Source organism: Talpa occidentalis, unplaced genomic scaffold, assembly GCF_014898055.3.
Source record: "Talpa occidentalis isolate TD23 unplaced genomic scaffold, MPIMG_talOcc4v2.1 talOcc4.7, whole genome shotgun sequence".
Taxonomy (NCBI): Eukaryota; Metazoa; Chordata; class Mammalia; order Eulipotyphla; family Talpidae; genus Talpa; species Talpa occidentalis.
Window position 1 is genome coordinate 44,141,511 of NW_023605083.1, and position 24,892 is coordinate 44,166,402.

The 24,892-nt window shown below is 38.7% G+C and overlaps 1 protein-coding gene across 3 annotated transcripts in view; it reads left to right on the forward strand.

Annotated features, from left to right (window-relative positions):
- The window catches only part of PCSK5 (proprotein convertase subtilisin/kexin type 5), a 417,590-nt gene that overhangs the window by 178,638 nt on the left and 214,060 nt on the right, over positions 1-24,892 (forward strand). For all 3 annotated transcript variants that reach the window (XM_037495353.2, XM_037495354.2, XM_037495352.2), the window contains exons 8-9: positions 2,004-2,216; positions 12,668-12,768. In XM_037495353.2, the coding sequence (XP_037351250.1) occupies positions 2,004-2,216; positions 12,668-12,768 (314 nt within the window). The remainder of the gene's footprint in view (positions 1-2,003; positions 2,217-12,667; positions 12,769-24,892) is intronic.

The window sequence follows — 24,892 nt, forward strand, 5'->3', positions numbered from 1 at the left end:
TGAATATAAAAGTGCCTTCCAAATATTTTGTCATTAAATATTATTTTAAAATCCAATTTGTTTTTGAAGGTCTTTTCATTGAATTTTATACATAGGCACATAGTCACAATCTTACACAGATATGTGATTGTGCCAGATATGATTTTTCATTATTTTGTGGTTATTAATCTATTGTGTGCTGCAGTGCTTTCTAAACCAGGTAGGATTTTGTATTAGCTCATATGTTCTATTGTCAAATAAGGCTCCCATGAGATCAGATTGTTTGCCTGCAGCGCAGTCCCTCAGTGTGTGCTAGAGAGGACACCCACTGGAATCTTCTTCCTTTTTCTCTCGCTATCATTTTGTCTCCAAACTCTAGATATGTCTGTCACCAGAGTTTCTCAATCTGACCATCAAGACCATAATGAATAGTAATTCCTTCTAAAAATTGCCATGCATTAAATAAAAGTGTACATCTATGATGACATGGTAATTTTTTGTGTCTTCTATGTTTCATGAATATTTTGATGGAAACAGGGATGGTAAACCAGGCCCAGCTGTCTAGTGGCGATAGCATCCAGAAGTTTCTCCCCTTCTCTGTCTCGTTTCCTGAATTTTTCCCATTCCTGTGTATACAATCATACTGCTTTTTTCCACACTGAAGGATAAAAATAAATTTATGCTCAGGTCTGTAAAATCATGTCATAAATAACTCTGTTCCTTGAGGATTCAAGGTCAGAGAAAGTTTATCACAGATATTCCAGATTCTTTGTCAACTCTCTTGCCTTGGCTCTTTTTCCAGAAATTCTAAGACAATGTTCCAAATACTTTTCCACCACCTGAGACCAGAAAGTTAGGACCTGAGAGAAAGAGGCTCAGTCATCAATAACTATATGTCTCTGCTTCTCACTTTCTATTTTTAAGTGATAGATTTGAACTTGCCTTATAATGTGCCTTCTGATTTTAGAATGATAAAATTCCTCAGTTCTAACTATTCCCAGAAATACTCTTCACTTTGGCTTATTTCTGTTTTCTCCCAAAGATCTCATCTTAGGGAACCAAATAACCATTATGTTTTAATACTCTATCATCTACTCTGCTTCTTCATTATTTTATTACCTTTGGGAAATCTTTGCATTTTTGTCAACTTTTGCCATAAAGAGTTGACTTCATCTCCTAGCTTTGTAAGAAAAAGGTAATAGATCTAATTGCAAAAGGTCTCTATAATAAAATATATTTAGATATTCCTTTAGATTGTATTTCCCTCTCAGACTTTTATAGTGAAGAATCACTTATGAAAGATTTTTAGCAGTTCTTCAATAAGGGAAACTGGGAACCTATTTAATTATGTTTAACTCAGTTTCCCAAACACACTTGATATTGAAATCTTTTTGTTTTTGGTGGATCCAATTAACAACCCTATAATATGTGTCAGCACCCTACAGAGGGTCAGTGCAGCTCTAGAAGGAAGATAAGTACATTAGCTCTCTACACCTCATGTTCCTCATATGTCAAATGAGGATGCTAATAGCATCACTTCATGCGGATAAAGATTTAATACCATATCATATGGTAACTGTCACTAATAATCATCCAACTCTGAGCTCTGACTAGGTTCAAATTTTGGCCCTAGCACTTATTATAGATCTTACAAACATTACTTAACTTCTCTCAATTCTTCATCTATACAATGAGGACAAAAACTGTACCAATCACATGGGGCTAGAAATATATCTTAGAAAACATTTAGAATTGCTCAGCCCATAGTAGGTACCTAATGAATGTTAGTCATTAGTTTCCCCATTAATGATGAGGATTACTTGTTACTTTTCTACTCTGTGAATAGGATTGTTTTTTTTTTTTTAATTTTAATGCAACTCTTCTCACCTTCAATTCAGCATATTATTAAAATATCACATCCCTCCTGCAAATATTTGGTGCTGCTCCAGTGGTTTTGATCGTCTCTTCATCTAGCTTCTATAATCCTTGTCTTCCATCATTTAACTTCTTCTGTTTATGAACAGGGGCGGAGAGGCCTTGGCTCTGTTTTCGTCTGGGCATCAGGAAATGGTGGAAGGAGCAAAGACCACTGCTCCTGTGATGGCTACACCAACAGCATCTACACCATCTCCATCAGCAGCACAGCTGAAAGCGGGAAGAAGCCTTGGTACCTGGAAGAGTGTTCGTCTACCCTGGCCACGACCTACAGCAGTGGAGAATCCTATGATAAGAAAATAGTACGTAATCCTTGTCTGCCTGTCATGATTAATTGATTGATTTTTCACTCTGAAATACAAAAGGAGAACCATTAATATCTAAATTATATGCGCAAGGAATATATGGAAGTAGAAAATCAGATTAGCTGATTTCTCAATGCACATATGTGTAAATGTCAACACTTGGTTAACAATTCATTGAAAAAGTTTGCCCTGGTCATTACAGCCCAGCATTTAATGTGGTCTTGGACATGATTATGGTTCAGTTTTATTGAGGACAAATGGATGCTTTATGTTCAACTTGTGAGTTAGTGGCAGAGAGGAGACTAGAATTTATGCCGGTCTTATAACAGTGCCCAGCCACTTTGCCCCCATATTGCCTTCATTGGTTTGGTTTCCAAGTACAGCTAATTCAGTATGAAAAAAAAAAAGTGTGTAAGGAGATGGAATTCCATTTAGACTACCCTTACTTAACGGAAACTACATCTATACAAAAAGTACCTTTTTAACACTGCAGCACAACTTGCCTGAAAGAGAAACTCAGAAGTCCCACATGCTTTGTTTCCCAGCATGCCCTGCCCTCTCTGCAGACAGCAAAATGATTTAAGCAGGACTAACCTGCTTTGGGTTTTTTTTGCTGTTGAACTGTTTACTACCTGGGTAACTTTGGACACAGTCTTATCTGAAAATGGGAATTTTCAATATTACCTAGTTCATGGAGTTACTGCAGTTATGAGGAAGTACATAAAAAGTACTTTGCATAATGTCAGACTCATTGATGATGCTCAAGAAAGATCTGCCTTTTGGGGTGCTCACTTCTTTACTGTGAATCCTAGTTTCAAACTCGTTTGAATTTTGCTGTTTTCCTGATTGTGGCTTTATAAAGTATCTCAGGATTTATCTTTCTAAAGTAGAGCTAAGTTGCTATATCTGATACTTTTTTTTTTACTTTTTTTTAAAAGTTTTATTTATTTATTTTATACAAGCACTGGGTACAGTCAGAAGCGTGGGAGGGTGAGAGGATTCACCAGAGCCAGAGTGGGGAACAGAACAGGCAGACTGACGAAATACACTGCTGAGGGGAGCAGCAGGCGTGGCAGAGGTCTGCGCACCATGTGGGACCCTCACCGGTGGCCAGGGATCGAACTGGCGCTGTAGAGGCTGCAGGCAGCCTCGCACCCAGTGCTCAACTGATGCGCCTCCTGGGAGTCCCGCTATATCTGATACTTTTTATCTTGTAGCCAAGACCTTGCTTTCAGATCTTATAGATTCACACAGGTGTGGGTTACTTTGCTGATACTATCTCTAAATTTCCCCCAGAAATAGAAATACAGGTAATGGGATACTACCATTTTCATTTAATTCTTCATACATGTACACTGGATTCATCTTGATTCCTGGTTATTATATGATGTTTGATTTTTCAGCTACTTTTTAACTACCTTCTTCAGTTACTTTTTGCTGATTGATTTAAGTAAAAACTGCTTACCCATAGGTACATCCCATCCATTCTCATCTTTCCCTAACTCTGCCATAATAACTGGGTTAAATGATATATTCAGGAGCCCACCTTTAAGTACCTCTGGCATTCATGAAATATGAAAGGAGAAAAATACAGAGATGAGCAAATTTTGATGTTTCACGGCTTTCTTAATGGGAAAGTGATAGATACTCTATGGTATTTTAATTTCATTATGGAAATGTTAAAATCTCGGAATGTAGCTTTTGCTTTGAAATATAAAGACCTTGTCTCTTAGAGTGCATGGTCAGTGTCCTCTAGTCAGTCAGTCTGAATTGTGAAATCCTGATGGAAAGTCCCTGAGATAAGAAAAGTTCTCTTCTTGGACCTCTTGAGTCTGAAGTTGCCATTGTTTCAAAGTAAATGTGTCCATTAGCCCAATTATTTGCTAGGGGTGACTGTTGTGAGAGGTTTTTGTCTTCCTTACCAAAAAATCCTTATAATCTATGGGAAATATATCAAAGAAGGAAGGGTTTCCTGGGTCCTGAATGGGAGAACACAATGTGGACAAACTCAAAACAGCTGCTGTGAGATTTACTCCCTGGACTTGACATTCCCAGGCCCTCTATCACTATTTTCTGTAATTTTATGACATCTTCTAAGGCCGCTAGGACAGGGTGGTCATTTAGAATTCTCCCTGGGATGACAAATTGATCCCTTCAGTGATTAACAATAGGGCATGAGAGGAAAGAAGGCTACCATGACTTAATTGCCTTGATTCAGGCGCTCCGCTTTGTCCTGATTGCTACTTCTGATATCAAAACTTTACTGACTCACTTTACATAATTAACTTATGTTTATTTCTACCTAGTAGCTTACTAGTCATTTCTCTATCTAGTTCTCAGATTTTCTTATTTTGCCTGAATCTCCAAACTCTCTTCAATGGGGGAGAAAATGTAACTCTTTCAAGTTACAGTCTCTAGCTTCAGACAGACCAAGGAGGCTCAAGAAAAATTTGATTTTGTGGAGGGGGTGGCCAGCTCTTTAATGTGCACCCTAATTTTGAACTCTATTGCAGGAGTTGTTTTTCCCATCTGTAAAATGATGGTGCCACAAGGACCATCATTTTCACAGAGTTTCATGAAAATAATAAGACTCCGAACTGTAAGACACTTGCACGGCACTGGCACACAGGCTGCTCGGTAATAGTTGGTGCCCTTGTTCCCATTGTACCCTTCAGCATCCTAGGAAACTAGACTGGTCATTTTCTTGCTGTTGTTAAAGAGGTGCTTCTTGCACCTCCATTTTCCCAATTTACAAATTTCTGCAATGTGTTCTACCTACTCCATAAAGAAACATGTTAACAGTTCAAATGGGAGTAAAATTGGAATATCAACATTTTTATGGTCCAGCTGACCCCTTTTCTTTCTAGATGTCAGAATGACAAATCAATCTGAGTTGTGCTAGGACCTTTTCTTCACCAGGCTTTGAACCAGATGCCTGTGGTCCCTCAGAGATGCCCGCATCCTGCTAGTGGCATTTGTGATTGAGAGTTACAGGCATGGCAGAGTTTCCCTTTGTGTTGTAGTTTCTCCAGAGAAGCACAGTTGTCATTCTTCATTCGTAGAGCACCTGTGTGATTTGAACTGAGGCCGACACTCAGGATCCAGGAGAAAGGAACAATCTCTCCACTTCTGGGAAAGCACTTCTGTTAAATAAATTTTACTTGTCCTTCACAGAAGACCTTTTCATGGTGTGCAAACAGGAAAACCTTGTCCTGGGTTTCAAAACATAGCCAGGTGTCTGGTCTCTATCTCTTGGATTCCTGCCACTGCACTTAGTAAAGTTGTGGAGTTTCGTATTCCATTCATGCCTTAAAAGATTCAGACCATTTATGGCCTTGTACCTTATTACCAAATGAGGCATCCTAAATGTCAAGATTACTACAAGAAGAAGCTCCTCTATAAGAGAAATAGAAATCAGATGAAATTAATGATTATTATAAAGCCTTATTATGAAATAACATGGTTTGATTAATAGCACCTTATACATTTTATTCCATGCCAGACATGTAATATATTTATAGCTCTATTTTTTAAATTTTTTTTCAAGATTCTACATTTTATTTTTTTCTTTCTTTTTTTTAAATTTAAATTTTATTTTTATATTCCCCATACAATTACAATCCCCTTATTTTGACCCCGATCTCTCCTTCCCCCACCCCACACCCCCCATAGAGTGTATCTGGTTCATAGTTATTTGTTGATTTTGACATTTTGCCATAAACTTGATACTTTTACCCTTACAGTGTATGCCCAGCACAGCACCTTGCACATCAAAGACATTGTCTCATTCTATCCTCAAAATCCTATGTGGAGGGATCAGGTAGTCTCTCCAATTTACAGAGGAGAAAACTGAAGCTGGAAAGGATAAAAGAGAGAGAGATTGTTAGTGGTAGAGCCTGGATTCCTACCAAAGTTAGATGGACTCTAAGCACATCTTGTAACCAATGTGCTGTTATGTCCCAGACACATTTCATGGACATCCGGTGTGGGTCTGCATGAAGCAATGGCACTTTCTTGCTATTTTGGGTTTGGGTTTTTTTCACAGTGATTAAAATAAGTGATTTAGAAAATATTTATGTCCAATATCATTTCCTTCTTATTATGCAATTTATGCCATTCGACCTTCAGAAAATGAACAGTCCCATTCCCTATGGCATAGCCATCTCCCTGAGGTCGTGCCTGTGGGTGCCATTCAAACTGGGCCCCCTCATGTGAAAAGTGTCTGGTGTTAGGAACACTTCTGCCAGTCCCATTTCATTTATGTCTCTTCTCAAATGTCACTTCATAGCGGGTTTTTTTCCTTGCTTTTCCTAAAACAGAGCACTCTCCTCTGCATTACTCTTTTATCCCATTCAATTTTCTTTCTAGTGTCCTCAGAGCTACTTAACATATTATACATCCTCTTCACTGTCCTTTCTTCACACCAGAAAGCAGACTACTTATAGTTTCTTCCCAAAGCCTGAAATTAATAAATATCCCTGCATAAATGACTATCAGACACTGGGAAGAACGGATGCTTCAGGGGTTGTTTTTGTAGCCACACAAGATAGGGAGCTACTCTTGTTTCTTTAAGGGTACCTTCTGGTACGTTGGTAAAAATATATTTAACATAGAAAAGTACCAGCAGGAATACTGCTCCATGATAAAGCTGCCCGTATAACCTTCCTTAGGGCCAAAGAGTTAAAAAAAAAAAAATCTATAACTATTCCTCCCAAAATTTCTTACATGTTCTGTTTTTGAGATAAAGCTCCTCTCTCCCCGCAGTCACTCCCATCCTTAAATTATCTTTTTTCCTTTGGGACTAGTTCAGCCTTTGCCTTTTTTTTTTCCTGTAGTAATTTGTCTCAGTCATTGGAATATGGGGGCCTTCATATTCCTCCTGGGAGGGGTTTTGTGAGCCAAGGTTTAGAGAATCTATGGTCTGTTCAGCTCTTTCCTGATGTCATTTTATTTTTCTGTGTTCCAAACAAGCTTGCCGCCTGGGGTCTCTCAGGGATGACCTGAACCCCCCAATTCCATGTGGAGGAATTATCTTATTGTTTTTAATGTTCCTAAGCAGCTACACGTTTCCTTTTGCAGAAATATCCTGTTCACTACCTCTGCCCTCTCCCACCACCAATTCATTATTCAAATACAATCTCTGTCCGCATTGGGATGGCTCACACTCTTGGTCATCTCACTTTTGATTTGAGAAATGTCATTCTCCTTTTGATTTGTGAAATGTCATTATTTTTCTTGAGTAAGAGACCAGAAAATTCATTTATGTTTGTTTGGAAGTTTGGTATATAGTCTCTTGAGAATGATTAAAAAAAAAAAAATTGTTCCTGAAGAGATTTGATTTGATCGTGACCACTTACTGATGGGGTCTGTACTCCAAGCCATTTCCACCATCATTGCTTCTGGTGATCTGGAATCACCACCCTTGCTTTCAGCAGTGACAACCTCCTGTAACTTTTTTTTCTTTTATCTGCCATTTCAGAATGTAAAACTCCCCCACTTACCCATTTAAAAAAAAAAAAAAGATTTATATATATGTATGCAAGAACTGGGAGATGTCTGCTGTGCCATGTGGATCAGCTCCCTGGCTGGCCAGGGATTGAACTCGTGCTATAGTGGCTGGCAGTGGCTTGATAACACTGTCTTTAACCCCTGTGCCACCAGGGAGACACCCTTATCCACTCTTGTAGCTATGAATCCTCAAGGAAGTTGGTCTCTCTGAACCTCCATCTCCTCAGTAAATAAATTGCGCGTCTCCCTGGTAGAGGCACTGTGATTTTCAATGGAGTTTTATTATGCACACATGAGTGTGCACACTTCTATGCCTCTTGCACCTTGCCTCACTTATGGCAAGTTGCTCTTGCTGGCTTTACAGGCAGTGCTCCTGGTGATTGCCATAGTAGTTATGAGAGGAATAGCTGTATTTCAGCCCCTGGATGGGATAGAGTCGTATACAAACATAATTTCTGCAGGTTGATTATAAGTTCATGTGGGTTTTGTTTGGAGAGTTGATAAAGAAGTGACCTTGAAGTGATCCCTAATAAGTGGGAGTGTTTATAGGACTAAACAAAACGAAAGTAAAGGAGCTTGACATTAGCAGTTCAACTTAGCAAATAAATTGTGTGCCTCTGCTCCATACCTCGCTCAGACCTAAACACAACGAAGAAGCCAAGATGATATAGAATGGGGTCTTCTTTAGTGAGTGCAACTTCACATTTATAAGCAAACCTCAGTTTGCACTTCACATTTGTTGATTCTCATAGCAACACAGGAATAGGATTTCACATGGACTTGTCATTCAGGGTTGAATTTTATGCCTGATTTTGTGACTTCTGTAAACAAAACTTTGATTGGTCCATGGTTCCTTTTCATTTTCCTGTGCTTAATAAATGAGCTCCTTCTATTTTATTCATGGACACATTTAAGATTTTATTTCTGCCCTTCTCCCCCATTGCTATGTCTGAAACAGCTTTTTTGGCACATTATTACTCCACATCAAAATGAACACCAGAAACAAATTCAACTTAACAGACAGTAGAATCATTGCATGTTTTAAAAATATCTGTTCAGTTGCTCTTTTAGCATATCTGAGACAATATGGCAATTTCAAAATAAACCCGATCACAAGATATCAGGGAGACAGAAAATCTAAATTGTGGGCTTGCGGTAAAGCCTTGTCACTTCTGGCTGAAGTCAGTCTCAGCTGAGATTCCCTGAAGAATCACGTCAACGAGCTAAAATAAAAGATCCAATCAGCTCAAGTAATGAAATGTGAAATATTAGGAAATAAGAGCTGAAGATGAGAAAAAGTGATAGTTCTTCTCAGGGGAAGGCTGACTGGACCTGAACAATACCCAGCCCTTCTCACCAATGAAGATGACACCCCTAACTTTGTGGAGTCCAAAAAACCATCTGCAGCTCATCCTGAGACAGTCTGAAAATCTAATTTGCTGATCAGGACAGCTTTGATCTGGCTCAGAGCCTGGTGTCATGTCCTGTTTCCTTCACTCTGATGGACAGAAATGATATTTTCTTGAGCAATCTGAGAAGTTCTGTGGAGACGAATTCTGTTTCTGATTTGGGTAGTGGATTGAGGAATTTGGAGTGTGTAAGACGTACCACCGGGATTGAAACCAAATTCTTAGACATTCTTTAAAATAGATTCTGAAGTTGAAGTGCTTTAGTGTTCTTTGTTCACATCTAGAATCTGTGTACTCCCGCCCCATGATGTGTGCCGACTGGTTACTACAACTTTTCCTGTAAATTACACTGTCAGGTCTTGTTTGCATGCATTGTGATTAATAGGGTTACCCCATGTGGTTCCAGGTTTTGGAACATCATTTTTCTTCAAGATTGCATGCTCCTTGGTGGTCTTTGTCCTCTCTTTCTAAAGATAGACATAAAAATTCTCCCATACTATGGCTTCTCTTAATGATGAAAACCCAGCTTTTGATCTTTCCGGTAATTTACACCTAAATATCTCCACCACTGACAGTAACTTCCTCTTGAAATGAGCCAGCTGGAATTTCCACTTAAGGCAGGATGAGAAGGGAGTGAGGATGTTTTTGTTTCTTTTCTCCCCATTCCTTTTAACCTTCCCCCTCTCCATCACCTTCCAGCTGCTCTCCCTCTCCACCCCTACTCACTACTCAAATTTCATTTAAAGTGGTTGAAAAAAAAAAAATAAAGCACAATGCTGATTTGAAATTCCATAAGCTTGTCTATAGTAATAGCATTTAAAACTTATTGGTATTTATATGTCAAAGTCCTGAGTAGCTTTTTATTTAAGCATATAGTACATGTGTATACACCTGGTAACTCTATGGATGGGGCATATTCCTATAGCAAACCCGACATCATAAAAATTTTATTGTTTGCATTTGAGGTTGGCTGGAGGTGGTTATTTATTAGACTCAAAAATGCTACACACACTTGGAGTGTTTATTCTGGATTTGTTTCTGTGCATTGAAAGTGTCTGGTGCAGCTGAAGAATCAGCAAAGTGAGCCAAGTGGGAAAACATGATGAAAAATCTTGAATCCAGGCACAAGTCATTGAAAAAAATAAAACTTGGCAAGAGACGATGACCATGAGGGTGAGGTAAAAGGGGAAGAATGCAGGCAAGGCCATCTCTCAACAACAACAACGTATCTGGAGACCTGGATGCAGGCTGCTTCTGGGGTGTTTATGCACTGACTTAGGGACCAGGCCTTTGGAAAAATAAGACTGTAAAATTACTTACAATTTCAAATGAAGTAGAAATACCATTTTAATAATCCAGCAGTCCCTGTTCTGGGTAGATATCCAAAGGAATTCAAAACAGGATTTCAAATAGTTATTTGCACATTCATGTCTGTTGCAGCATTGTTCACAATAGCCAAGAGTTGGAAGCAACCCTAATGTCCATTGGCAGAGGAATGAATAAAAATGTGTAGTATGTACACACAGTGGAAAATTATGCAGCCTAAAAAAAGGGAAAATTCTGCCATATGATACAACATGGATGAAACTTGAGGACATTATTCTAAATGAAATAAACCAAAAAAGACAACTGTGGTATAACCCCACTTATATGAGCTACCTCCAGTAGTCAAACTCAAAAACGTAGAACAGATTTGTAGTTGCTGGGGCGGGGGGTGAGGAGGTAGGGAGGATCAGGAATTTCACTTGTGCAAGATGAAAAAGTTCTAGAGATCTATTCTATGCATACAGTTAACAGTACTGTAGTGTACACTTATAGAAGGATAAATCTGTGTTATATGCTTTTTTGCACACACATACAAAATACTTTTTCAAAGTCAGCAATTGGGAATTTAGAAACTTTCTTAATATCGAAGTGGGCTTGACACTGTTTACTCAGACATCTTGCAGGTATTCAATGAGGAGACTTAGCAGATGCCTAGCAAAGTCTCATAATCCAGAAACAACCTTCTCTGCTTGCTAAGGACACTGTCGGGGCTCCCTCACACCCACCATCAGTTACTCAGGAAAACATACTAGACCGGTCTCCTCACTCCTACCACTGTACCTATGTGATTTTATATAATTTTGTTTGTTGTCCTAGTCTTCTGTGTGGGTATCTATCTGGTATGGGTAATCTGGTAACATTAGATGTGTCAAAAAAAAAAGACAATGAGAACCGATGGCCTGGCGTGAAACTAAATCAGCTGGGGTGTTAATCTAGATCCATAACAGATAATTACAAGTCCACTCAGATATCCTCATATGACACTGAGAAAACTTTTAGGGGATGACTCATTTCTAAAAAGTTATGTGGCACTTTCTTCCTGTGAAGATCAAATTTCTTTCCAAATCAATTCATCTTCACACTCCTTGAAGGATGCACCTTAAAGCAACAGGGCGTTGTTTACAGCTGCCCCCCTCCCTATCCCTTCCTGCTGACCTTGCATCTCAGCTTATTTCTATCTGTAAAAAATGGGTACTATATTACCAAGGTTTTCCAAGAACTGCAGTGAAACCGTGTGAATTCCCAACAGGAGTGATTTTGCCCTGGAGGGCAAAAGTAGAAGTTGTGATGAAGGGAAGATTTTTAAAAATCTTTGCTATTACAGTGATCTGTAAAGTCTTGCCCCATAGTGTTCCATTTCTCTTGTTAAAGAGAATCTGAGTTGACGTTTTTGTCCATAGTAAAATGCGCATGAAACAATGATTGAGAAACTCTGTGCTTGCTATAGGGAAAGGTATTCAGGCACAAACTGAAGTGAACTGGATTCAAGCCAAGAGGGAAAAATGATCCAGTTCTCACACTTTGATTTTAAAAAATGGAGAAATGGCTAATCTCTTTCTATATTTCATAAGCATGTACTTAGTACTATAATTTCATATCCAGCCCCCCAGGTTGCAACTTTTCAGTATTCAAGTTAAATCTTGGAGGAAGTCATAGTTCGTCCATGCAGTATGAATTCTAAATACTGGCCCATAAGCAAATGTCCCTTCAATGGAAGAGTGTCCTTGTTGCTGAGAACTTGTGGTTCTTCTCAGGTGACAGCTCTGGGAAGACCCAGGCCAGACTGTGTGCTTTATTCCTCATGCTGCCAATGCCTCGCTCTGCCTGGTTGTTGATTCAGAGTGTTTGATCATTAAATATATTGGGGTAATGAACAAACTTTAGTTTTAACCAGAGCTGGGACGAGGATGAGATAGTGAGGTGCAAGGATGAAAAATTTAAGGAGATACACACCCTCAGGCTTCGGGTCAAAGGTGTACCCTATCCTGACCCTGGTTTTAAAAGAAGTGGAGTCCATCCTTCCTTTTTCAGATTTGATTTATACAAGTGATTCTCTGGAAGTGATGGTCACAGGTGTACAGGAGCAGGGAATTTAAATAACTGTTCCAACACTACTCTACTCCACTTCCATGAGTAAATGGCTTTCTTCTTGCAGGTGATTCACACTGACCCCAGAGACCTACATTTTTCACTTATATCTTCTAGATTACCACTGATCTGAGGCAGCGTTGCACAGACAACCACACAGGGACTTCGGCCTCAGCCCCCATGGCTGCGGGCATCATCGCACTGGCCCTGGAAGCCAAGTAAGTCTTATCTCCGTACATCTCCACTCGCGGCCACCCCTCACCTCAACAACAGTTTACCCATCCCTCATATATTGAGTCTTTGCATAGCAACCCAGAATGTGATCTTCCCACTCTCACCTTTAAGACATCAAATATTAGGACCTAAAAAAATTCCCCTTAAACAGGTGAAAGACAACTTGTTTTGGTATATTTGTGTATATATAGCCTTAAAAAAATCACACTGTGTAATGACTTTATGATGGCGTCATCATGCAAGCATGCCAGTTGGCTCCAACACTCTTGCCTTGTTGAAGTTTTTATTCTAGTCTGGGAATGTTCCTGTGAGTCTCGGAGCACTTAGGGCTGCCCACTTCTGGGCCCTCTCCTTGCAGAACAGTGAGGCAGCTCATTCCATGACAACAGCACTGTCACAAACTCACTCTGGGGGACAGATATTTCAAGGTCATATGACAGCAGCTTGGGAACAAGGGAACTCGCTTATCATAATCCTGTTCAGTATGGTCAAATTCCGTGTCTAAAAGAACCCTTTGAAAAGGCCCCCTTAGGTTATTTGCCGAAGGTTCCAGCTCTTTTATTCTTTAAGCATCAACCGATTAATTTGTCTTAACTTAGAAAACCTAATACAGATCTACATGCTCTTACTCTCAATTTCAAAATCCAAAATGCCCAGAAAACTGAAAATTCTTTTGCAAGTTTGACACTGAAATTCATTTGATGGCAAAGCTTGCCCTGAACTGATTTGAAGCTATTTTCAGCCTCTATTTATTGTGAGAACTCATACATTTCACTGCAGAAATATTAATGCATTTGATTAGGAGAGGCTGGCTCAGAACCCACTGGAATTTTTGTGTGATATATATGCCGGACACCATATCTGAAAAAAATTTTGAATTCCAATACATCTGTTCCAAGGATTTTAGAAAAGGGATTGTGTAACTATACTCTGAGCCCCCACTATGATAGGATTCATAGCAAAAAGGAATTGAAGCTAATGACATGAGGGTTTTTCTAAAAATGGTTTTGCATCCTGCTCCAGGGAGGGATGGGAAGATTATTTCATCTAGTTATGCCCTGATGTAGAGCAGGTGACAAAGATTACAAGACTCAGGTATTTCACTAAGAACAACACTCTTTCTTTTTTTTTAAAAAAAGAGGCATGTATATTTATTTATTTATTTGTTTGTATGTTTGTACATGCACTGGGTACAGTCAGAAGCGCAGGAGGGTGAGAGAATTCACCAGAGCCAGAGCAGGGAGTAGAGCAGGCAGAAGGACCGAAGTACACTGCTGAGGGGAGCAGCGGGCGGCAGGAGAGGTCTGCGCGCCATGCCATCGGACCCTCCTCCGGTGGCTGGGGAGCAGTCGGGGATCGAACCGGCGCCGCTGAGGCTGCGGGCAGCTTCGCAACCCAGCGCTCAACCGCTGCGCCACCAGGGAGGCCCGAGAACAACACTCTTTCATTCTCAGTCTACAGCAGACCTGTTAAAGGAGGTGGGCCTTGATGTAATGTGGATATATTAAGTTGTTAAGTCATCTGTTTTTTGGACTGAGACAGTCCCAAGAACAGAGGCTCTGAAATGATGGTGTCTTATTCTCTTTGGGCTGCTTTAACGAGCACCATAAACTGAGTCACTTATAAACAACAGTTATTTTTCATAGTTTTAGAAGATGGGAAGTTTAAGATCGAGACATTGGCAAATTCAGTGTCTTGTAAGCATCCACTTTCTACTGCTGGCCTCACTTGGCAGTAGGAAGGGGCAGGGAAGTTTTCTGGGGTCTCGTCTAAGGGCACTGATCCCCTTCCTAGGTCTCCACCCTCGTGACCTAACCACCTCCAACAGGCCCCATCCCATAATACTTGATATTGGGCATCAGATCTCACATTTTAGGAGACTCAAACTTTCAGACCATAGCCAGTGTCTCCATGGCCTCCCACCTAAGCTTTGACATTGATGGAGATATTCAGGATCCCATGAGTCACAAGATATTCAAGATCCCCTTCATCACAAACAAGTAAAGGGGGTTTCTTTCTTTGTGATGAAGTTAAATATTAAATCATTTCAATTTATTATATCTTATAAAAGGGTAAAAGTTTGAGTTTAACAAGAAACTGGCACTCAAGAGAAGTTTATTACTTTGCATCTTTAAGTTTACTTATTTTACAATTTTTCATTGGACTGCTCTGACAGGTATCTAAATTAAGCAGATACCTAAATTGGTGACTGTAAATTGGTTTTTTGAAAAAATAGTCTTCATGCTAAACTCTGCTTGTTTCTCTGGGATATTTTCCTGATTATAAAATAGTAAAGGAAAAAAATCAAGAATTCTTTTTAAGCCCTTCTCTCTCCATTTCCCCTAATGGGTATAATCTCAGACATGCCAACCAAGTAAACTGTGGCTTCAGACCTCAGTGATACCCAGCTGTACTATTACTTGAGTATCACTATAACACTAATATTTTCAACAAAAAATGAAAAATCCTCCCAATCACTTTGGGGCTGAAATATGCATCTGTTTTCTTTTCTCGTGTATTTTGAGCATTTCTTAAGATTGATCTTTTGCCAGAACTATGATGGATGAAAGGAAGGTCCCAAGGAACAGTTTACTTGAAATATCCACTGTATTTTCAGATTTGGGGCAGTCCGCTTTGATCATTGAGCCGAAGTAGATGGAAACAATCTGATAAAAATCAGAAAGAATAAACCATTTCTTATAATTCCATTGGTTTGCTCTACAGGCCAATCTTTGCCTGTAAGTGAAGCTGAAAGTTACGGGAGTCTGAGTACTAAACGACTGGGCCACACAGTGGTGCTGGGGTCAATAAGCAACATGAGCAATAGGCTACTGAGAAATGATAGGAGGGCCTCAAGCAACAGTGCATCAAACTACAGTTGTAAAGTGAAGCCTAATCCCTGGAGACGTCCATTCACCCTGTCCTCACCCCTGCCATCTCCTCTTTCACTAGTACTTCTCAACAGTACCTAAATTTTGCTTGATATTTTGAGATTCAACCTTTAACTGACAAAAGTTGAGGAGCCTGATCTACAAGAGAGGAGAGAAAACCACAGCTAGGCAGAATAATGGCTCAGGATACTGCCCAATGCTGCAGATATGTACCCAAGCTCAGGTCAGATGAGTAACTGGAGGAAGCTGAATGGCCTGGTAAAAAGCTGCAAGCAGGGATTGCCAGACCTTATTTAATTGCATGTCTCTACTATCCCTGTACTGCAGGGAGAAATGTGCCGTTTCTCCTAATGTCACTACATTACAGTATTTACTCAGGAAAAACTCACACCCTCGGTTTCCCCCAGCCTGCTGCTTTTCCTCCCCAGGGCTTGCTGGCATCAGAAGATTTGCCTGGATCATTAGGGTTGTGGGTCCTGCTCCAGGGCTACTTCAGACCTTGGCCTCTCTGCCACTCTGAATCTCCTGGCTCCCTTATGGTCAGTTTTTCCAAATAGCTGCCTTAGGAAACTAAGAGGAAAGAAAACAAATGCAAAACATAGAAACAGATAAGATTCTAGTGTACAGATCTCTTATCTGAACCTATCAAAAATTTGATCATGAAATAACTCTGCCTTGACAGCTGATGGAGCTCCCAGGCCTTTTCCTACAGGATATGTAAGAACATGTTACAACGAACTCCATTGTAACACACCCCAGATACTTGGGTGAAAGGGCACTGTGCCCAAGGCTGGAAGGAGTCTCAGCTCCTCGAAATATCTGCTTCCTTGCCTTTATCCCCTGGGTTGCACCTCTTTGGTTTGTGTTATATTAAACTCTACAGCTGCCTCCGACAGTCCAGTCATGAACTTTGCCTGTAGACTCACCAATTTTACTTTCCAGTAGGTGGGGCAATTTCCTCCTGTTCCTAAAGGTGTTTCCTGGGTACAGGAAACATGAATTCCTTTATCTTTGTAAGCATCATAAGCAGTTTCAGAACAAGAGAAAATGTCATCTGAAAAGACATGTTTTTGTGTATTGTGGTACCCTCATCACATACTTAGTGCTGCAGAGGTTTTTAATATTTCAATTATTTGGACTTTGTGGATTTGGGGTAATTTGCTGGTTTTCAATTGAGTGACTAGGGCATATGTAATCAGGGATTTTAAGTGAACTTATTACCACTTGGGCCATTGCTGCTTGAAATGATATCTTTTTAGACAGCATAACTCCAAAAGTACAAATAAAATGAGTTTCCTGGGGGCAAGATGCTTAAGTGAAAGTAGTGAAACATTACTAATAATTTTAGGTGAGCAACCAGGAAGATACCAGGTCACATTTGTAAGGTGCTTTGCATGCTAGTAAATTTACCAGTACCCTAGTCATATGGCAAGAAAAAAAATGTTAGCAAATGTTACATATAAACTAGTTTGTGAAAGTTGAAATAGCTGATGTTCATAAAAATATAGTGTTTAGAGTCATAAACTATGTTTTACTGAAAGTTTCCTGACCTGAATAGCAAAGAAAAGCTGTTTTAGTGTAGTGTGTTTTATATATTAAATTATCGGGATTAGTTCAAGAAATTCAAAATCTAAGGCCTCAAAAGGAATATTTTTGCCTTACATTGCAGATATGGCCTCTCATTGGAAAATTAAATAATATAGGTTCAGCAATCAAGAAATGTTATTTGGTGCAATGAATAATAAATAAAGGGAATTTACAAAATTATTTAAGATATAAAATTGTTGATATGAAGACTGTTCTACAAATGCTGTTGAACTGACCTCAAAGTTTTTCCACACAGTTCATCTCTCAGTGGTCATAAGGATACTTCACTGTAAGAAACTTAATTTATCTAGATATAAATCTAAAAAATTAACAAATCAGTATGGTAGCTGTAAGTCTATGCTAGAATTATGCCTTATATATATTTAATATTAACTGCTTCTGGCATCCTATATATACATGCACTTATGCACACGTTTCTAGGTAGGGTCCTCTACTTTCTCTTTATTACATCACTTCTATTACAGTTGTCTTATTACCATTAGGTTTTAGAATATACCATGTGGGTATATGTAAAACATAAAAAATAGATGTAAAGAGAATAGAGTTTTAGGTAATTTATGTAGTTTTCTATTATTGTACTGCAGTTGTTTTTGTATATATTATCTTCCTAACAAGGCTTTACCTCCATGCGAATAAGGATTGTATATAGTCTTTTTTTTTTTTTTTTTTTTTTTATTTATTTGTTTGCTTGTTTGTTTGTTTTGTTTATACATGCACTGGGTACAGTCAGAAGCGCGGGAGGGTGAGAGAATTCACCAGAGCCAGAGCGGGGAGCAGAGCAGGCAGAAGGACCGAAGTACACTGCTGAGGGGGGCAGCGGGCGGCAGGAGAGGTCTGCACGCCATGTGGGACCCTCCTCTGGTGGCCGGGGAGCAGCCGGGGATTGAACCGGCGCCGCAGAGGCCGCGGGCAGCTTCGCAACCCAGCGCTCCACCGCTGCGCCACCAGGGAGGCCCTATAGTCTTTATTTATGTATACATGAAAAATATCTATTGAACACTAAAAAAGATTTTTTTCAGTCATCATGCTAGGAATTAAGTGAATTAGGCAGGTTATAATTTAAATATTTGTCAAACATGTTATTTGCCTTCAAAAGATCTTATCTCATTACAGAGGCAAATATACACGAACATATATGCACAAATTATGCAGTTAAAGGCAATGAAGTAATTTGAGGGAAAGGTTATGGAAGGTGCAACACTTGGATGCAAGTAGAAATGGTCAGTCTTGATGATCCCAACTAGAAAGTTGGTGGCAAGTCACTATTGCACCCTCTGTCACATTTATTTTTTTTTTTAAATAATAAATTTTATTTTTATATTCCCCCATACAATTGCAAACGCCCCATTCTGACCCCAATCCTTCCCCTCCCGCCCCCACCCCCCAAAAAGTGTCTCTGGTTCATAGTTTTTTGTTGATTTTGATTTTCACTTTCTTATATTCATTTTCCTGGTCCCTTATTTAAGTTTTCTAGATTCCTGCTATGAGTGAGACCATCCGGTATTTTTCTTTTTCTTTTTGGCTTATTTCGCTGAGCATGATCCCTTCCAGTGCCATCCATGTTGCTGCAAATTGCATGTGTTTATCTTTTTTGAAAGCTGAGTATGGTATATCCCCATGGTATATATGTACCACATCTTCTTGATCCAGTCATCTATTTTTGGGCATTTGGGTTGTTTCCAAAGCTTAGCTATTGTAAACAGTGCTGCTCTCTGTCACATTTAAGCACTGTCTTAAAAAATGTCAATTCTAAACAAACTAAAATTCATTTTACCATTTGGTACAAGGGAAATGAGGTTAGCAGAATTGTTCAAGCTTATGTTTTACTTTTACCTTTACATTCCTCTAGTTGATATTGATTGGTGACTTCTCTTTCTATTGCCTCAACTCATCTCTTACCCAGTTTACTTACTATTCCTTAGAACTGGGCTTAACCTGGACACAATAAAGACATACTATGATTCCCTCCCTTAGCTTGCTACAGAAAGTCACCCTACCTTTGATATGTGGTGAACAGAATAATGTGAGACATGGAAAGGTCAAACTGTGAAGAATTAAAGACCTGTACAGCCACAGCATGATTCACATCATATGCTGTCGTTGATTTCAAAAAAAAATCATGAAAATTTGTTTCTCAAAATATAGAAAATACTGCCTGCATTTTTAATAAAAAGTCCATCTATTGATAGATAAATTGTTTTGCATTCCCAGTGACCAACTCCTTTCTGTCTTTGCTTCACCTTTCACTATAATCTCTATGCTACCTATGTATATTTCCAATGCAGGAAAAATATGGGAAAATGCCCAAATTATTAAGGATAAAATTACTGTAAGAAGTTCATACCTAGGACAATTAAGAAGGGAGTCTGGAGCTCTTAACAAGCTGAGTATTGTAATAATTGAGGGGGTTCATTGTGCCATTTGCAACAACATGGGTGGAACTGGAGGGGATTTTATGCAAGTGAAATGTTACAAGGAAATGACAACCACTGGATGATTTCACTTAATGTGGAAGAGAGAGAAACAAAACAAAGGAACTGACATAACTAAAGTAAAATAAACTATAAATATGGCTCAGAATTGAGGCTACTAGAGGCGGGGAGGGAGGGAGGAGGGTGAGAGCAAAGCGGGGAAGGGGACCCAATGGTCTGCAGTAAAAGACTATGGATGCTTTGGTGGTGGGTGTGGAATGGTAACATACATGTGAGGAGCTGCTTATTTTCTTCTGAATCATATACAGTGTTGTAAACCAATGCTACTTTGATAAAAGGGAATAAAAACACAGCAGCTGAGGGGTTTTGAAGTTCTGGAACTGATTGTTGAAGGGAAGTCACCTAAGAGTTTGATGGACATAAACATTTCTAAATATTGGAGTTAACGAGTTGGTCCTTGATATCTTGCAAACTGCTCTTATCTTCTTTACTTTGTTTAATTAACAACACATTTCAGTATAAAATGTTCCATTAAAAATTCTCCCAGGGGCCACATTCAGCTGTATGAAATGCTGCAGTGGGCGGGGAGTACACATGTATTTGGTTATTGAGGTAAAACAGGGAGAATATACCAACCCTTTCCTTTTTTAGGGGAGCTGTATTTATTTCATAATGAAAAGATGCGCATGTCCAAATAGTGTATATTCATGCATCTCTGCCCAGATTCTGTTTAATTACAAGGGTCATGAAGAAGTTATCACAGACACACCCTTCCTTTCTCATCCTCTTAGAGATTTTTGTGTATTGTAATATTGTTTGGTCTTAGAATTTAGCTGAGATTTCTGGCATGACTAGTTCGGATAGAGCATGTAGAGGGTGAAGAGTATGAAAATGTAACCAGGGAAGAGAGCTGAAAGGCTTGCAAAGTAAAAACAGTACACATTTCCACTTGAGGCTGAGCGAACAGAAAAGGGATGTACTGTCCTGGATTATTCCCTATAGTGAAATAATTGTAACCAGACCCACAGAGCAGTTACCACGGGCCTTCTGCCAGGACTGTGCATGAAAATAGCTTTGTTATGTCTACATGCTCACAGACAATACACTGTGTCCTCTAGCGCTTTTCAAGTTCAAAATTATGTAGAAGCCAGTTTTCACTAGACTGAGATTTGCACCCTAACCCATGGTTAATGGTTTAAAGCAGTGTGGCTTCCAAAGGGTGTCCTCTATTCCTGGAAAAGTCCTGGTCAGCAGACTCATTCATCTTCTATTACCTCAAGATTTAGCCAGTGTTTTCCATCCCCTTCCTGAAATGAGGAAGCTAAGAAATTTGATGGATAGTTGTGTTGCCTAGAGATTGAACTGAGAGAGAACTTACTGGTTGATTGTTACCTGCCTCCTTTTATTTATCTGTGTTTTAAAATATATCTATTAATTGCCAAATGTATGTTGCTCTTATTATTATAATAGTAAAGATATTTTGCTAAAAAGAATGGTTCCTAATCCTGTTGCAGTCCCCTGAGGTTTTTCTTGTATAGCCAGTCAGATATTTTCAAGAATCATGTTATATGTTATAAATATCTAATTTGTGATTTAACCTAAGCCGTAACACTTAAAGATTGGGTGTGAGAAATGTCTTTACAGTGTCCTCGCAGATATGACTAGTGTGACAGAAGACATATAATTTTCTGTGCTATGCCATCCTCTTTACCACCTTGACAAGAATCCCATCTCATAGGGCACCAGTTCTGAGAACTCTCAGATGAAATGATACCACTCTGAGAAAATACAAGGTTGGAAGCTTCTCCCAATTAAGTACAAAACAATGGCATGCATGTAAGAAGTGATTTAAGAGGGAAACCTTTCATTTCATCTCATTGGTCTCATCTCTGAAAGGTATATAAAGAAGATATGAATGTTGTTAACATAGACCTTAGATGGAACCACTCATTTGTATTGATGGTATATTGTCAGTTCCTATGCTAAGCATTGTGAATTGATATGGAATTTTCATCTGAACCAATGAAGCAGTCCATAAAAGCTCAAGTGATAAATACTAAGAAAATATATGCCGAGTGGCACAATGGAAAATAATTTGATGAAAGGAACTATTTTATGTAGATGGGTAAAGGAAAAACCTTTTGGAGGAGGTGGCAGGTTAGCTAAGACTTGAAATAGAAGAAGGAGCTTGCCTTGTAAAAGAACTGAGCTGAGCATTCCAAGGAGTGGGAGGAGCACATTGGGAAGATCACTTAGTTGGAAGAAATTTACTGAATTTAAGAAATCCTGTGTATGTCTGGCTAGTGTGAATTGAGGGGTTCAGAAAGTCCAGCTCACATCAGGCTCTGTGGGATTTGAAGAAAGGAGACATGATTTCATCAACTTTTTTTTTTTTTTCAGAACATAGCATTTACTCCTGGGAGAAGTATTTATATCGGGACAAGGTAAACCATTTGGCAAGCTACTACAATAAATAGCTCAGGACAGATTAGGGTAGCCTGGCCCAGGTGATAGCAGTGGGGGGGGGGGATACTCAAGTATCACTGTGAGTAGATTTGATGAACATTTTGCAGGTTCAGCCAAAGGGAAATTGAAAAGCAAATGTGCGCTGGAGTGCGGAGGTGGGCAAAGACTCAGGATGAGTACTAGTCTCCTAGCTGAGCTCTTGGACAGATTGTGTCCCATTTATTGAAATAGATACTTTATTCTGCTCACAGGATTGTGAGAAGTAGAAGCACAGGTACCCAATGGGATGAGCTCCCTGGGCATACTGCTCTTGAGACAAATTTCTGCAATTATGTGGCAAATGTCTCCAGTTATGGACTGTGCTTAGGTCATCTGCTCCCCTATCAGTTTATTAATTGTTTCTTGGAAAATGCTTTGTACTCAGATCCTGAGTACCAAAAAAAGGACTATAAATGACTGAGAATATTTACATTTTTCAAAAGAATATGGATTTATATTATAAGTTATTCATCTGTTTTGCCATGTCCTTTAATTTAAATAGGGTATTAACATCAAATTAATCTTTATGTGGTTACCTGATAAGATTGTTTAGAAAATTCTACATGTGTATTAGTGGGTTTTTAAGAAGTATGTAAAATTGAGGTTTTTGTAGATTTGACTCACTGCCAGGAAATTTTTGTTCTTGATAGTGTCTATGGTAACACACCAAATACTCTCAAATATAATTTTCTTAGCTAGGAATAAGAGAAGCTGACTTACTTTTCTGAGTCCATTATAGTTTCACATCATCGGCTGCTGCTTAATCACTTTAATCAAAGCATACATTCTGCGAAATGACTTAGTATGGCTTTATCAAATATCATTATCTTTGTATTTGAAGATCCTCAGATGTATTCCTAAGTTCTATATTGAAACCCAGTTAAAATTCAAGCCTATTTTTATACTGAGTGTTCCTTGGGCTGAGTTTTGAATCAATCTTGCCTGTGCCTACATGGTCTTGACCTATTATTTTTTACTTCCAAGCCATTTTTGTGTCATTTGTGCAGGAAAGCACAATTTTTATTAATGACATTGGAATGTAGTTTTTGTATTTAGATGATTCCAACCTTTGTAAAAAGTTTTAATGATAATACATTTTGCCATCAGTGTGAGAGAAAAGTATATAAGGGGGGAAAAAAAGACAGATGAAGAACATATCGTTTTACTAGTGTATGAGATTTATTCATTCTGACATCAACAAGTCGATTATGGCATTTGATGTGTCAGAAACTCCAAGTAACAAATTCATAGTGAAATCAACTGTGATACCTGAAATAGAACAAGCAACACAAAAAGGAAAACATTTTCTGTTTGGAAGATTAGCTTACCATTTGGGGTTAAGTTTTTATTTCTCTTTTCATGATGATTTTGAATATTATTGATTAACCATATGTGTGACTCAGATGAAGTAAAATTTTATGTTCTTTGCATATCCCCCAAAAAAAGATAAGACTACAAAACCTGGTAGTATCATTTTAGTAAATAAAGATCATAGCACATCAGGCTGTGACATCAGGTGTATGACATAGGAGTCTTCTGGCCACTAACCTCAATTGGATGTAGAAATAGTGCATAAGAGCATAAACAAATATAAAGAAATAAAATGATGGAAAAGATAGCCGTTAGAACTTTCATGCAGTGCTTACTCTATGCCAAATAGAACTGAGTGTTTATACCATTATCTCATTTAATCCTCAAAGCAACGTTATTAGGTTGGCATTATCACCATATGTTAGATGTGGAAAATGAGGCTTAGAAATTTGCATAGGTAATAAATGAAAGATCTGGAAGCTGGACTCAAGGCAAGATGATGCAAGCATACTGTGCCACTTTTCTATTTTAAGAGCTCTCACAAGACATGGTTAATTACACATGGGATGCTATGAAGTATAAGGCTCATGAGTTTGGAGAAAGACAAACTTTGAAGAGGGATGACTTAGGAAGAGTTTACAACTAAAGAGGGGTTTAAACTGTATTCTGAAGATTTTTTTCCCAACTATAATAAGCATATGAGTCATATGGAATCTGATTTTAAATTTAGAAGCTCTCAAAATAATTCTGGTGGTTCAATAACAGGCAATCCATGGATTACCATATGAAAAACCCCTATATGGTTAACTGCCTTGAACATGTAGTTAAGGTAGCCCCAGCACCAAGAACAGTATTTGGCAGATAGCAGGCAATCAAATATTTGTTTGGTGAATTAATGAAAAATGAAGAGAAGGAATTTTCCCTATGGTTAGTCAAAAATCTGTATAGGTATCTGTTCAGGTAGTAGTCATTAGTAAGGAATAGTGTCAACAAATTTACTTTTAACTAAATTTTGACTGATCCATTCAAGAAAAAAAATTTTAATAATATATTTTATATACATTTTTCATCATTATTCATTTTTGTACAATGTTTGCTTTCTCCTCTCAGGTGTAGTCCCCATAGAATTCCCACCACCAAGTCACCCCGCACCATCACCATAGTCCCTTGTGCCCTTCCCTCCCCTGTTTTTATCCCTCCCCCTCCCCTGCAGAATGTCTCTGATATATAGTTGCCTGTTAATTTTTTTTATTGTTGTTATTTTCCCCCTGATCCCTTATTTGGTTCCCCTGTATTCCTCCTATAAGTGAAATCATCCGATGTTTTTCTTTTTCCTTCTGACTTACTTTACTGAGCATATC